The sequence below is a fragment of the Lepidochelys kempii genome, chromosome 6, assembly GCF_965140285.1.
Source record: "Lepidochelys kempii isolate rLepKem1 chromosome 6, rLepKem1.hap1, whole genome shotgun sequence".
In the NCBI taxonomy this organism is placed as follows: Eukaryota; Metazoa; Chordata; order Testudines; family Cheloniidae; genus Lepidochelys; species Lepidochelys kempii.
Genome location: NC_136385.1, coordinates 126269239 through 126285675, shown reverse-complemented (window position 1 = coordinate 126285675; position 16437 = coordinate 126269239). Strand labels below are relative to the sequence as shown.

The following is a 16437-nucleotide window of genomic DNA, read 5'->3' as shown; positions in this document are numbered from 1 at the left end:
CCAAGGTGGCGGGGCTCGGGTGACCTCTGGGTTCAGTCCCCCTCCTGGGGTCGTGAAGTAATTTTTGTTGTCAGAAAGGGGTCATGGTGCAATGAAGTTTGAGAACCCCTGCTCTATCTGGAGGCATCACACTAGCCAACTGGTAACGTAACAGCATGCAACTGGCTATCCAAGATAAGATCACCTTACTGGATAGCCCTTCATTCTGTCCACACACATGATCAAGAGTTGTATCAAAGACCTAAAAGGTATAGTCTGGTCCAGACAAAAAGCTAAAGCTCTTCCAACATCTAGAGCACAAAGCCTCTCCTCACCTTTACAACCATGAGGTTTCGGGAAGGTCAATAAGAAGATAGCTTGGTTAATATGAAAACTGGAAACCACCTAAGAAAGAAACCTTGGGTAAGGGCAAAGGTAAACTGTGTAGAAAACAGTATATGGAGGATCTGATACTGATGCCCTCATTCCCCCCCTTTACTAGCCGATGTAATGGTCACAAAAGATGCATCCTCCACAGAAAGGTGCAATAGGAAGTAGGATGCTGGAGGTTCAAAAAGGGAACCCATCAGTTTTGCTAAGACAAGAGAGTCAAGCTCCATGGGGGAACAGGATCCTACATGTGTGGAAATAGTTTGTCCAGGCCTTTTTCAACTCGTATGAACAACAGGTTGGAAAAAAGTGAATGGCCATCAATAGGTGGGTGGAAGGCAGAGAAAATCACTAGGTGCACGCTGAATGAACTAACTGCTAACCATTGATGCTTTAGGAACAGAAGATAGTCCAACACACGCTGAACAGCAAGAACGAGGGAAACGCCTTTCAGTCTGGACTAGTTGGAGAACCTCTTTCATTTACCTACTTTTCTACTATTTAGCAGCAAGTCCTGAACTCCTCTAAAGCAGGACCCCCCTGCAGATGTCAGCCATGAAGCCTCCAGACTGTCACATGAAGCATCTGTAGATTAAGATGGATGGGGTGGCTGCGTTTTTGCTAAATCAAGTTTGTGTCTAGTTGGAGTGACAGCGGAGGATTGATTGAGAGGGATAACAACTCTGAGAGAGTTGTTTTCAACAGAATCTTGGATAGGTTTTCAAACTCTAACAACCCTGTCAGTGTTGACAGGGCCCTGCTGAGGCGATAAGTATAAGATGAGCCGTGTCCTGCTTGATTTTGCACAGAACTTTGGGCAAGAGAGGAATGGGAGGAAAAGCACACACGAGTCCATTTGACCATGGCAGTAAAAAAGTGTGTGTCAACAAATCCAGGCTGTGGCCTATGCGGGAGCAAACCTGGCAACGACATTTTCTGTTGTCTTTTGTTGCAAATAGATCCACCAGTGGAGTTCCTAAAAATGGACCTTGCTATGTCTGGGCGAAGGACCCACTCATGGTGATTGATAAACAGACTGCACAGGTGATTGGCCAGAGTATCCTGGATCCCTAGAAGATAAGCCACTTTTAGATGTACAGAACTGGCAATGTATAAATTTCAAGGCAGAATCACCTCCTGACACACCAGCGAAGATCAGACCTGTAGCAAGGAGGCATGGCCTCCCTCAGAGATAGACCAGGAGGGACCACAACCTGCCCCTGGGGCTGCAGAGCCAGGAAACCCACGCCTGCCCCCATCAGAAGCTGAGAGGTGAGACAGGAAGTGGATATAAAAGGGAGGCCCTACAGCTTAGTTGGGCTGGAGCTGCCGAAGAAGACAGACTATTCTTCCCCGCTGCTGGAGCGGGATGTCGAGGAGGACCGCTGCTGCCCTAAGGACTTGCCTGTGCTTCTAGAGAGCTCTGCCACTCCAGACATTGAGGAATCATAGAATCATAGAATATCAGGGTTGGAAGGGACGTCAGGAGGTCATCTAGTCCAACCCCCTGCTCGAAGCAGGACCAATTCCCAGTTAAATCATCCCAGCCAGGGCTTTGTCAAGCCTGACCTTAAAAACCTCTAAGGAAGGAGATTCTACCACCTCCCTAGGTAATGCATTCCAGTGTTTCACCACCCTCATAGTGAAAAAGTTTTTCCTAATATCCAATCTAAACCTCCCCCCCTGCAACTTGAGACCATTACTCCTCGTTCTGTCCTCTGCTACCATTGAGAACAGTCTAGAGCCATCCTCTTTGGAACCCCCTTTCAGGTAGTTGAAAGCAGCTATCAAATCCCCCCTCATTCTTCTCTTTTGCAGACTAAACAATCCCAGCTCCCTCAGCCTCTTCTCATAAGTCATGTGTTTCTAGACCCCTAATCATTTTTGTTGCCCTTCGCTGGACTCTCTCCAATTTATCCACATCCTTCTTGTAGTGTGGGGCCCAAAACTGGACACACTACTCCAGATGAGGCCTCACCAATGTTGAATAGAGGGGAACGATCACGTCCCTCGATCTGCTCGCTATGCCCCTACTTATACATCCCAAAATGCCATTGGCCTTCTTGGCAACAAGGGCACACTGCTGACTCATATCCAGCTTCTCATCCACTGTCACCCCTAGGTCCTTTTCCGCAGAACTGCTGCCTAGCCATTCGGTCCCTAGTCTGTAGCGGTGCACTGGATTCTTCTGTCCTAAGTGCAGGACCCTGCACTTATCCTTATTGAACCTCATCAGATTTCTTTTGGCCCAATCCTCCAATTTGTCTAGGTCCTTCTGTATCCTCTCCCTCCCCTCCAGCGTATCTACCACTCCTCCAAGTTTAGTATCATCCGCAAATTTGCTGAGAGTGCAATCCACACCATCCTCCAGATCATTTATGAAGATATTGAACAAAACCGGCCCCAGGACCGACCCCTGGGGCACTCCTCTTGACACCGGCTGCCAACTAGACATGGAGCCATTGATCACTACCCGTTGAGCCTGACAATCTAGCCAGCTTTCTACCCACCTTATAGTGCATTCATCCAGCCCATACTTCCTTAACTTGCTGACAAGAATACTGTGGGAGACCGTGTCAAAAGCTTTGCTAAAGTCAAGAAACAATACATCCACTGCTTTCCCTTCATCCACAGAACCAGTAATCTCATCATAAAAGGCGATTAGATTAGTCAGGCATGACCTTCCCTTGGTGAATCCATGCTGGCTGTTCCTGATCACTTTCCTCTCATGCAAGTGCTTCAGGATTGATTCTTTGAGGACCTGCTCCATGATTTTTCCAGGGACTGAGGTGAGGCTGACTGGCCTGTAGTTCCCAGGATCCTCCTTCTTCCCTTTTTTAAAGGTTGGCACTACATTAGCCTTTTTCCAGTCATCCGAGACTTCCCCCGTTCGCCACGAGTTTTCAAAGATAATGGCCAATGGCTCTGAAATCACAGCCGCCAATTCCTTCAGCACTCTCGGATGCAACTCGTCCGGCCCCATGGACTTGTGCACGTCCAGCTTTTCTAAATAGTCCCTAACCACCTCTTTCTCCACAGAGGGCTGGCCATCTCTTCCCCATTTTGTGATGCCCAGCGCAGCAGTCTGGGAGCTGACCTTGTTAGTGAAGACAGAGGCAAAAAAAGCATTGAGTACATTAGCTTTTTCCACACCCTCTGTCACTAGGTTGCCTCCCTCATTCAGTAAGGGGCCCACACTTTCCTTGGCTTTCTTCTTGTTGCCAACATACCTGAAGAAACCCTTCTTGTTACTCTTGACATCTCTTGCTAGCTGCAGCTCCAGGTGCGATTTGGCCCTCCTGATATCATTCCTACATGCCCGAGCAATATTTTTATACTCTTCCCTGGTCGTATGTCCAACCTTCCACTTCTTGTAAGTCTTTTTTATGTTTAAGATCCGCTAGGATTTCACCGTTAAGCCAAGCTGGTCGCCTGCCATATTTACTGTTCTTTCGACTCATCGGGATGGTTTGTCCCTGTAACCTCAACAGGGATTCATAGAATCATAGAATCATAGAATATCAGGGTTGGAAGGGACCCCAGAAGGTCATCTAGTCCAACCCCCTGCTCAAAGCAGGACCAATTCCCAGTTAAATCATCCCAGCCAGGGCTTTGTCAAGCCTGACCTTAAAAACCTCTAAGGAAGGAGATTCTACCACCTCCCTAGGTAACGCATTCCAGTGTTTCACCACCCTCTTAGTGAAAAAGTTTTTCCTAATATCCAATCTAAACCTCCCCCACTGCAACTTGAAATACATATTCCTTGAAATACAGCCAGCTCTCCTGGACTCCTTTCCCCTTCATGTTAGTCCCCCAGGGGATCCTGGCCATCCGTTCCCTGAGGGAGTCGAAGTCTGCTTTCCTGAAGTCCAGGGTCCGTATCCTGCTGCTTACCTTTCTTCCCTGCGTCAGGATCCTGAACTCAACCAACTCATGGTCACTGCCTCCCAGATTCCCATCCACTTTTGCTTCCCCCACTAATTCTACCCGGTTTGTGAGCAGCAGGTCAAGAAAAGCGCCCCCCCTAGTTGGCTCCTCTAGCACTTGTGCCAGGAAATTGTCCCCTACGCTTTCCAAAAACTTCCTGGATTGTCTATGCACTGCTGTATTGCTCTCCCAGCAGATATCAGGAAAATTAAAGTCACCCATGAGAATCAGGGCATGCGATCTAGTAGCTTCTGTGAGCTGCCGGAAGAAAGCCTCATCTACCTCATCCCCCTGGTCCGGTGGTCTATAGCAGACTCCCACCACTACATCACTCTTGTTGCACACACTTCTAAACTTAATCCAGAGACACTCAGGTTTTTCTACAGTTTCGTACCGGAGCTCTGAGCAGTCATACTGCTCCCTTACATACAGTGCTACTCCCCCACCTTTTCTGCCCTGCCTGTCCTTCCTGAACAGTTTATAACCATCCATGACAGTACTCCAGTCATGTGAGTTATCCCACCAAGTCTCTGTTATTCCAATCACGTCATAGTTCCTTGACATCACCAGGACCTCCAGTTCTCCCTGCTTGTTTCCAAGGCTTTGTGCATTCGTATATAAGCACTTGAGATAACCTGTTGATCGCCCCTCATTCCCAGTATGAGGCAGGAGCCCTCCCCTCACAGACATTCCTGCCTGTGCTTCCTCCCGGTATCCCACTTACCTCAGGGCTTTCGTCTCCTTCCCCCGGTGAACCTAGTTTAAAGCCCTCCTCACTAGGTTAGCCAGCCTGCTGGCAAAGATGCTCTTCCCTCTCTTCGTAAGATGGAGCCCGTCTCTGCCCAGCACTCCTCCTTCATGGAACACCATCCCATGGTCAAAGAATCCAAAGCCTTCTCTCCGACACCACCTGCGTAGCCATTCGTTGACTTCGACGATTCAACGGTCCCTACCCAGGCCTTTTCCTTCCACGAGAAGGATGGACGAGAACACCACTTGCGCCTCCAACTCCTTTATCCTTCTTCCCCTGGAGGAGCTGCTGAGACTACCATTGGTGGTGTATCCTGGGGAGACGGAGGACGACCCCGGGATGCAGGTATACCCGGAGGGGAGGGGAGGGGTGGAAGTAGCCCAGCGACAGCTGACTGTAGTCTGGCTGCGTCACTGCCTGAAGCCACGTCAGCGCGTTGCGGCTGGAATCCCTGCTGACCCCAGTGGTGGAATAATCCACCACTGTTAGGGCCCTGGGCTGGGACACAGTGGAGCTGGGTGGGCCTGGGTCCCCATAACCCCTGCCACCCCACACCTGGGGTAGCAGCCTCCCAACTGTAGGCTAGGAGGCCTGCACTAGTCTAACGTCCGCTAAAGCTAGGACGCTAGACCCCTTTTGCTGCTCTGCCCTGATCGCAAACCAGAGCCCCCTGATTGTTTGCTGCCCACCCTGTCTGAGTGCCGAGGTTCATAGACTTGGTATTGCTCAGCCCAGTTTAAGTGGTCTGAGCTTTAAAGACAGCTAATTCCCCTCTAATTAGTTGCTGTGTCAAGGCATGACAGTGAGGAGTCGTGGCCTCCATCAGAGATAGACAAGGAGGGACGGCCACATGCTCTTAAAAGCCCCTTCTTCTTTGTTTACATAGAACATGGCTACTGCATTTTTGGTCAAAATCCTACAAGCCCTTTCCTGGAACGTGTGGAAGAAATGCCAGGCAAACCAACCACATAACCTGCAACTCCCTGACATTTATATGTAATCTTACATTACCCTGTGTCTGTATGAGACCCAAGATAGACCATCAATCCAAAGCTGACACATCCGTGACTAAGGTGAAAGATTGTTGAGGTGAAGGGATCTTCCTTGTAAACGTTGGAAAGTTCTGTCCATCTGTCTAGGGAAGAGAAGACCCAATTTGATATCTGAACTGTCGTGTCCATATGGTGTTTCTTTGGTGAATACACCTCGGCCAATCAGCTCTGTAAGCTCTCTGAAACGTAGTCTGGCATATTTGGATGACATAAATGCAGGTTTGCCATGTGCCAAAGCAGCCTCAACGGCTACTTACTGTGCAGAAGAGATATGTCTTTAAACCTAGAATGATGCCTTGCATCGTCTGAAACCTTGATGATGGAAAGGAAGCTTTGGCCATCATGGAATTGAGGACCATTCCAATAAATTCTATTTTCTGTATCAAAGGCAGGATGGACGTCTCTGTGTTGATCAGTAGGTTAAGCACAACAAACTTGGACAGGATAATGTTTATACTGGACAATGTTTATGACTTGGATCAACTTTTTACTAGCCAGTCATCCAGATAATGGGAGACATGGACTCCTGATCTCTGGAGGAACGCGGCTACCACTGCCATACGCTGTGTGAATGCGAGTCAGCCAGCAGACTAAAAGTCAGCACTGTGAACTGATAGAACCGTTGGTAGAATCTTAGAATCTTTCTGTGGCTCTGATGAATTGCCACATGAAAGTAAGCGTTCTTTAAGTCAAGGAAAGCATACCAGTCCCCTGGCTCAAGAGAAGGAATAATGGAAGTTATAGTGACCAACCGTAATGTCCATTTGTTTAGGAACTTGTTTAACTCTCTCAGATCTAAAATAGGCCTGAGACCTCACCTCCCTTTCCATTCAGGATCAGGAAGTAACTGGAGTAATATCACTTTCCTCTGAGCAACTGAAGGACCTCCTCTATAGCCCCCACAAGAAGAAGCGATTGTATTTCTCGCAATAACACAGCTTTGAGGGAGAGGTCCCTAAAGAGAGATGGGGAAGTGGGGGGCTAAGAGGGAGGAAACAGAAAGAAGTTGAAGAGTGTATTCCACTTCCACCATGCTTAGAACACACTGAGACATGGTGAAGTGGGCCCAAGCATGAAGGAAGTGGGATAGGCAACTTGCAAAAATCAGAGAAGGCAAAGATGGCACTCTTGGAACTGGTACTTTGCTCTTGACCTACTCAATAAAATGTGTGCTAGGAGGATGCAGTCTACCTTGATGAACCAGCAGCTGCAGGACAGAAGGTGAGGGTGGACATTTTTTGTAACTCCTATATCTTTCCTCGTTGGTTTGAGCTACAACTCCGAGAAACTGCTGGGTCTGATAAGGACAGAAAGACTTCCTCTTTGCCCCCAGAATATAAATCCTTAGGAATTTCAAAGTTACTCTGGAGTCCTTGAGACTATGCAAAGTGTCATCAGTTTTCTCCCGAGAAGAGCGATGACCCCTCAATGGGGAGGTCCTGGATTGTTTGTTGAAGCTCTGGGAGGAGACCAGAGGATAGCATCCATGAGGACCATCATACGGTGATGATGGAGGCCAGGCAACAAGTTGCAGAGTCAGATGCATCATGACCAGCCTGCAGAGCTGTTCTAGAAACCAACTTGCTCTCCTCCACCATCACCTGAAATTCTTGTTTCATATTGTTTGGGAACTCATCCTTAAACTTCAAAATTGTATCCCACCGGGTAAAATCATAGTGCCCCAGCAGAGCTTGCTGCTTCGCAATACAAAGGTGTAACTCTTCTGTGGAATAAAAGCTTCCTTCCGAACACATCTAGTTTCCCAACCTCCTTGTTTTTTGGTGTCAATGCCTGGAGACCCTGCTTCTCCCTTATATTAGCTGCAGATACTGCCAGGGAGCCCTGAGGGGCAGGACTGTAAAAATGTTAACACACACGAGAGGGGATGTAGTATCTCCTCTCTGCTATTTTTGCAGTAGGCGGCAGGAACAATGGGGTCTGCCAAAAAACCTGCGTAGGCTCCAGAACAGACTCATTAATAGGCAGAGCTAACCTTGATGGAGCTGCTGATGTTGAAAATGTCCACAAGCCTGTTGGATTTTTCCTGGACCTCCTCTGGATGGAGGCCTAGAACCAAAGACATCCTTCGCAACAACTCTTGATGGGCTTTGTAGTCACCCAATGGCAAGGAAATAGGCTCCACCATAACAGCCTCATATGGGTTGAGGAAGAACATGCCAATGACCCTTGGGGCTTATCCTGTTTCAACTCTTTTCAGGGAAGCTCAAGAGAAGGATCATGTCCCTGCACAGGGTAGGCCCACTACCAAGGTTGGGCTGCTTATGGTACTGATGTTCTTGATGACTAGCCAAGGAGGTAGAGTGGGAAGGATGTGGGGACACTCTTGACTGAGGGAAGAACCCCCGTGGGTTCCCCAAAGGTCACTGATATGGGCCTGGCCCCCAATTGTGCGCAGACAAAGGGTCCTTGTGGTCTGCATCCTGCTGGAACAGGGGTTGAAACCAGGGTGGGCAGGCACTGCATACAGGTTACTGGACATGTCCAGACTGAGAGACACACAAACCTACTTTAGAATTTGAAGAAGAATCCACTTCTTCAGACCATGCAGGAACTGTCCCCTCAGTATTCGAGAGGTAAGCTCAGATTCTGGAGAAGGGGATAGCGAGATCCTCTGTGGATTTCCCCTAGAAGGTACCATTTTAGTCTGTATGCTAATTGTCAAATCCGATAGTTCCACATGGTGGGGAGCTGAAACTACGATCATCAGTGCAGATGCCAAGTGAGAATTTTGAATTCCTACGGAAGGAGGTATTGACAGATTCAACAAATGCCTCAAGAGTGGATGGTACTGGGAAAGTATTCTGGTCTTGTGACACTGGAACCTGAGGTGACAATGGTGAAGCTGGTCCTAAACTGGGCTCTGGAGCCAACAAACTCCCATTCTGAGGCTTGTTCTGGATAATGCCTCCTTTTTAAGTACACCTTTGAGTCCTTGGTAGAGGCTTAACTTCTGAGCCTCTGATCTTGAGGTGCCCAGTACCAAGTCCTTAGAGGACTTGTGTTACCTCCTCTTTGACACCAGTGAAACTGATCTGTCTTGTGGTACAACCAAGGCTGGAGGAGCACTGCTGCCTGATGCAGAGGCAATTGGTACCCGGATTGTGCAAGAAGGCTCCAATAGAGGATGAAGCTCCAATTCCAACTTAAGCAGGTACTTAAGTCTAACTGCCCTGTTCTTTTAGGATTGTGGCTTAAATGCTTTACAGATACTGCATCTGTCACTAACATGAGCTCCCCCACCCCCCCAAGTACTTAAGGCAGCTGGACTGCAGGTCTTGAATTAGCATTAGTTTGCCGTAAGAGTGGCAGGGTTTCAAGCCAGAAGAATAAGGCATAACTCCGGTATCAACACCGGTACCCAGATAGGAGCTGGTGTCAAACAAAACTTCCCAAAATGAAAAACAACTCCCCCCCCCGAAACCTAAATTAATCTAAACACAAATTGCTCTAACACAACAATGGGTACTAACGACAGTAACCATGCCGCCCCACAGGTACTGATAAGGGAAAACTCTCCAACAACTGCACTAGAGTGCAAATATACCTACAATGGAAGGGACCTATATAATTGCTCAAAGGAGCACATTTATTCCTCCTCTCCCCAGACCTGGATAGGTTTACAATACTTATTGTCCTTTAAAAAACAAATGCTAGAAACTCAGGAAATTCACAACTAAGATTCCAACACCAAATATAACTCTACCCTTTATCACTGCTCATTCCCCACCCAGGTGCAGTGTGCAGCCTCAGCTTCATCACAGATCTAGTTACTTTACGGGGGTACAGTACTGTCAATGTCTTTGGAGGGCCTTGCATTAATGTCCCTTGCTGGAAGTGGTTCCCAAATCGATCAGCTGGCAATGAACAGATGATTCCTGCTGGCCAGCTGTTTGATTCTGGTACAATGGGCAGGACACGGGCTCAGAATTCCAGTCACTGATCCCAGCTCCCCTTACCTTTGACAGCTTTACTAATGTGTTTGTCCTGTGGTTAGAGAATTCCATTTACCATTGCCATTCAATGCCAGCACAGGCGCAGCAGTGGCCAGGCATTTCTGATAAAAGTAATGGTAAGCTCTGGAAAACCCTGAAAGAGTTTCATTTAGTGATGCAGATTTCTCCTTAATAATGAGAATGTGGAATACATTACCGTTGTTTAGTTATGTAAAGTTCTTCAAGCAAATGTTGCTCCTCATAGCTCATCCAACAGTCTTCAAGATCCTCCTCTTCCTTCTGCAACAATTGTTCATAGAGTCTTACTGGATTCCAACCAGTCATTATGTCGTAAGTGATTACACATCCAAGGGAATGTGACACAATTGAGACTTTCCCTCCTTTTTCTTCAAACTCTGGATTCCGAGAACAGAACAGCATATATAACCGGTTCAGCTCCTGTTGAAGGCCTTTTACTAGCTGTTTTAAGAGAGAAAACATTGTGTTAAGATTTCATCATTATCTATTTAATCTCCCTGTTTCTTTTCATCTTACTATGAGTTCAAAGATGGGACTGCTTCATGGCTGTGTATGTGGCCATTCAAGTATGCACTGAATGTGACTGTTGCACTGTAGCCCACTCAGGCCTTGAGAATTTTGCTTTATCAACGAGTAACTTAAAACTGTCCAAAAGATAACCATTTATAGAAGAGAACAAACTAACCTTGACTCTAAATCTCCTGTTTTAAAGAAATGTTCTAAGGATTTTATTCTTAAATTACTGACATGTACTCTCTATCTTAACTCCATTTTAACTCAGTTCTCTGTCTGGGAATTTCCAGGGCTTTAGACATGTTTATGTGCATGTGCTAAGAGTCAGGGAGCAGGGTCTCTATGGTGCTTTGGAACTACAAATGGTTCCTAGGTCCACAAGCTGCCACCTATGAGTCCTTCTACGCATCTACAGTTTGATTCCTGCTTACCGTCTCAGCACAGGGCCCCATGATACATAAGGATCTGTTAAGATATGCAGCTTGTCCTGAAAATGTACAAGAGTCAGCAGAGAGGCACCCTTGACTAGGAACAGGAATTAAGGTATGGAATCTGTGGGGGGCCAAGAAGCAAGGAGAAGAGCAGGATCCACTATGGTTAGGGGAAATGTGGAGAGCTTAGTTATGCAGGCATTCTGACCCGGCAATAAGACACATCCTGTGCTCCTTAGGAGCTCTGTAAGACTACAGCAGTCAGCAGGTTCAGAACGGCAGTCCAGCTGCCTTTGCTGATGGACTGATGCTGATTCACTTGTATACAGGGCATTACAATGTAAATCCCTAAGGCACCCTAGTGTTGTATTAGCTGTAAGAAAGTAATTTTATAACAGTGCTCACGGAAACTGTGACTTCCAGAGACCTCTGACTTTTCTGCCCCGGGGCTGGAGCTAAGCAGGCAGCCCAGCAGCGAGCCCCCAGCAGCTCCTAGCCGCCAGGCAACAGGGGAGCCCCGGAGCTCCTAGCTGCTGGGCAACAGGGGGACCCTGCAGCTCCCAGCCCCCCAGCAGGCAGTTGGGGGTCCCCTGGAGCTCCCAGCCACCAAGGGCAGTAGGGGACCCGCAGCAGCCCAGCTGCGGCGGGCGGACCCCACAGCAGCCCAGCCACTGTGGGTGCTGGACCCGCCTCCCTCCCCATTTTGTCAGGGGGTATTTTTAGTAAAAATCACGGACAGGTCACAGGCTTCTGTGAATTTTTGTTTATTACCCGTGACCTGTCCGTGATTTTTACTAAAAATATCCATGACAAAATCTGAGCCTTAAATTATGAATCTTTTGATTCTTTGTTTCTCTGTGATCATCAAGACTTTCCCTTACTCCTCAAAATTGGGACCAGTAAGTGCCATCGGCAAGGGGGGCAAGCTGTGCCACTTCATGTCCCTCTTGTGGAAGTGAAAAAGTGAAAATTTTGCTGCCTGCCTATGGTTAGATAGGGGCCTAAGATAGACAGTGAGTACCATGCACAAACCAACTCAGATGGACCCAGAAGTATTAGCTCCAACTCCCATAGGCATTCAACTGGCATAAGAGTTTGAGAGGCACCCAGCATACAGAAGAGACAAATAACTGAATACATCTCTTTGGTGAGTGGTGGTATAAAGGTTGACAGCAGCTGATGACATCCAAGGCTTCTGATTAAATATTTTCCAGTAGTGTCACTCATCTCAGTTTCCTAATTGTACTTTACCCAGCAATTCATGTATTTTTCCAAAATCTGCTTTCTAAATGTAGCAACATTTAGATTCCTTCATATACAATGTGATATTAAAGGACCAATTAAGACTACACACAAATTTTGCATGTTAGTAATGTGCCTCAATCATCTAACTATAACAGCTCTATTATGTTATCACTGCTTGTATAAAGATGTGTCACAGACAAGTGCATTTACAACCACACCTCAGGCTGAGACTGTGTATTATTCTTTACATGGACTAATGGCATACATGGTTATGGATTATTTAGAGCTCCTTGTGTTCAATAGTACTGATCAGCTTCAAAGGGTTTATGAAGATATTTTGTGTCTAAAAATTCAGAAAACATTTTCCCCAAATTGCTTCTAAGTCCTGTAAGCGTTACCTGATCTGATCAAGAACTTTATTATTCTGCTCACTGCTTGGTTAAACTATGCCATAAACAACAACTCTGAACACTGCTCTGTCCCATTTCTCCTGCTACTGGGCATCTCTGCAATTAGCGTCATTTACCTATTATACCAAAAAGAATTAACAAAAAGCTCCACAAAAGGCAGAAAGAAGCTGTTCTGGAAGAAAAGCACAAATGAGATAGGTGGAGCTGGCATCCACTGAATTTGAAACGCAGAGAACAATGCTCAAGAAGAGAGGATCGAAATGTTAACAACAATGCACTATAGTCTACAGGCATGTATTCAGCAGACTAATCCTATGGTAGTCCTAAAATGATGGTATATTGTTCCTATGCTAGTTCAACCTACCAGAAACTTGTAATCTACTCTCAAATCCTGTGTGCGCACACATGAATCACAAAGACAAGATTCAAGGAGAAAACTTGCCTTGGTAGAAATACCAACAACCACAGCGGTTAAGGAATGAGACCGAAATAAAAGCAGTTCTACATGTAAAACCCAACCCACTCAGTAACTGAAGTGATATTTCCAGAACTTGGCATAAGGGGTGGCCAAGAACATGCTTTCATTGGTGAGCAAGTGCAGTAATGGGATGGCCTGGTATTTACCAGACGTGGTTTTTGCCAGGTAAAATCATAGTTTTTACTGCTCTGGGAAAAACTAGTTACTCCCAGTTTAAAGCATTTTCAATTTTTAAAACTGTTGATTAATGCATACCACATTATACTTAGTTTTAGTTATATACAGTATTCAAATTGCGGTTACATAAGGCAGTAGATTTGTAGATTAATTTAGGGCTGCATAAATAAAAAGTAAAACTGCACTGGGTGTAATACTAATATATGTAATTATAATACTGAACATCAGAATGCCTATATACATTTTGGTTTGGTATTTTTTCAAGGACTCATATTTCAGTTTTCAATATTATATAAACAGAAGTCAAAAACATTTGATTATAGGAAAACAACAACAATGCAGAGCTGTGGGCTTGAAGCATTAAGGAACCAGAAGCAGGCAGAGTTGCAGGGGTTACCACTCTAGGTCCATTTGGCCATGCAGCATTCTATAGCAGAAGACCAACTTTGATGTAGTGGATAGACCAAGCCTAATCCCCAGTTTTGAATGGATGTATTCAAAATTTGAAAAGACTCGTTCTACGTTCGCTCAACTTGCTGGACATGGATGCAATTATATTTCTCCGTGTCCTGGTTTAAACCTGGTGTAAGCCAGTATTTACCAGCATCCTCTCCTAAACTAGTTTTTCCCAAGGAAATGCCAACCCTTCCCATGCCCCCAAGATTGCTACAGGAATTTTAATTAAAAAAAAAAAACACAGAGAGAAAGAATTCATTTTTTAACTCGTATTTTTCCAGAATGTTGTATTCTATGAATCGCTACTGCATATAAATATGAATGGCAGCTGTGGGTACAAATGTTTGCAGTATGTTTCACAGCCAGACAGTAATCATTTAACATCCTCAGCTTCAAAACATTTTAAAAACATTAATGAATCCTTACTACAGCCATGTGAAGTAGGCAAGCATGATCTCAATTTCAAAGTAAGTTCTTTGGGCCTGGGACACTACCTACTTTGATGTTTGTACTGAGTCTAATACATTTTGGGTACTACTGAAAACAAAACAAACCATACTACGGATAAAGAAATGGATTCAGAGAGGGTTACCCAAGGGCACAGGGGGAAAAAGAAATAAATCAGTGTCAGAGCTGGAATTAGAACCCAAGACTTCCCGCCTAACAGTCTTGTGCTCAGATCACACCATTCCTACATGTTATGTTTTTCCTGGGATGGCAGAGACCTTACGTGGAAGAAGAAAAATATAATTGGGGAACCCCCCCCACCTTCATTTCATGGACACCTGCATTGATAAGTGACCTTCAGGCATCCATGGCACTACATTATGAATTTCTCATTTTCTACACATTTTGGGGTAGAACAGGGTATGTTCCTCTCAAGCACATCTGAAGTATCAAGCTATCAACCTGATAGGATGCTTCTATCTAGTCTTTAAAAGCATACTGTTATTGGAGAGTTAAACACACACACCAAAACGTATGTACAGCAGAAAGATACTCTGCACATGGACTTCTCAGCAGCTGTAAATTCAGAAGCAAAAGAGAGGCCTGATGACCAGATTACAAGGCTGTAATAAAACCAGATCAGCTGATGGAGATTGTTTCTAAACCCTAAATCACTGTATACCTAACCTATTTGCACAGTATAATTTACTACTAAAGCTAAGCTGTAAGATTTCCAGTCACCATTATCATTAAAGTGTCATGAATTAACTTAGTACCCAAATATTTTGCAGCTATAGTAAAACAAACAAAAAACTCTAATTGCATCTGTAAAGCACCATTTGTTTCTCTGACTACACGGGTCTATATCAGCATTAGGATTATATAACTGAATCTTTTGGTATTTAGTAAGCAAAAAAAAAAAGAAAAGAAAAGAAAAAGCAGCTTACATGTTAAGTCCCAGCTAAGATATGACTTGGGTAATCAGTGTATGTCACAAAATTAAGATATTATTATTTAACCCTCAATAGCTTTCTCAATCTTAAAAGGACACAATATTTTGGCCAGCAAAAGGACACCTTGGTCTGAGAAAATTCTTCATCTTGTTAAAAGGTATTTTAACCTCACCAAATCAGTTTTGTCATTTTATCCTGTTATAAACCTCATCTCCTCTCTAGGAAATGCATTCAGTACAAACTCCTTTATGCAAAAAGAAAAGGAGTACTTGTGGCACCTTAGAGACTAACCAATTTATTAGAGCATAAGCTTTCGTGAGCTACAGCTCACTTCATCAGATGCATATCGTGGAAACTGCAGCAGACTTTATATATACACAGAGAATATGAAACAATACCTCCTCCCACCCCACTGTCCTGCTGGTAATAGCTTATCTAAAGTGATCATCAGGTGGGCCATTTCCAGCACAAATCCAGGTTTTCTCACCCTCCACCCCCCCACACAAATTCACTCTCCTGCTGGTGATAGCCCATCCAAAGTGACAACGGCTGTTACTCTGAAACTCCTTTATGCTTCTTAAATCAATGGCCTTACTTTTTCATGTCCAATATCAAAAGTACTGCTCTAATTCTCCATTTCCTTTCCTTTCCTAGACTGCTTTTTTAAAAATTCAAATACAAACAATTCATTCGCTACAACTACTAATAACTGAATATTGGCCTGTCTTATACAGGAGATCAGACTAAATGACCATAGTGTTCCCTTCTGGCCTTGGAATCTATAAATATTTCCAGTTAAGTTACTTCAAAATATTCACTTCTCTAAAAAGGTTAAATAAACCCAACTAATTTACCTTTTCCTCATAAATGATTTTTTTAAAAACAACTAAATATGCTTAGATTTGGGGGTAATATTAATTCTCATGAGAATGTAAACAAAATTGCACACTGTTCTGTATGCTGCAGGCTTTAACATCAGTCTTTGTATCATCACTTTTTATATTTACAAAACAGAGGTTAAAGCACAGTGGTTCTCTTTACTGGCTTTTCTCTTTTTTAAGCAATATATTTTTTGAAGGGCTGCTGTCCCCCTTCAACCACTGAAAAGTTAAATTAATATTTAGTAGCACAAAAACCTCAAATTGATGTTTCTTAAAAAAAAAAATTAAACCCCAGTTTGTTTCAAATTTAACTGTCGGCTCTTCAAGGGCAAGAACCATGTATTTGTATAGCACC

General features: G+C 44.8%; 1 protein-coding gene across 4 annotated transcripts in view; it reads right to left on the bottom strand.

Moving 5' to 3' along the window:
- Nucleotides 1-16437, bottom strand: part of DDHD1 (DDHD domain containing 1) — a 123537-nt gene that overhangs the window by 30856 nt on the left and 76244 nt on the right. For all 4 annotated transcript variants that reach the window (XM_073350101.1, XM_073350102.1, XM_073350103.1 and 1 more), the window contains one exon: nucleotides 10270-10532. In XM_073350101.1, the coding sequence (XP_073206202.1) occupies nucleotides 10270-10532 (263 nt within the window). The remainder of the gene's footprint in view (nucleotides 1-10269; nucleotides 10533-16437) is intronic.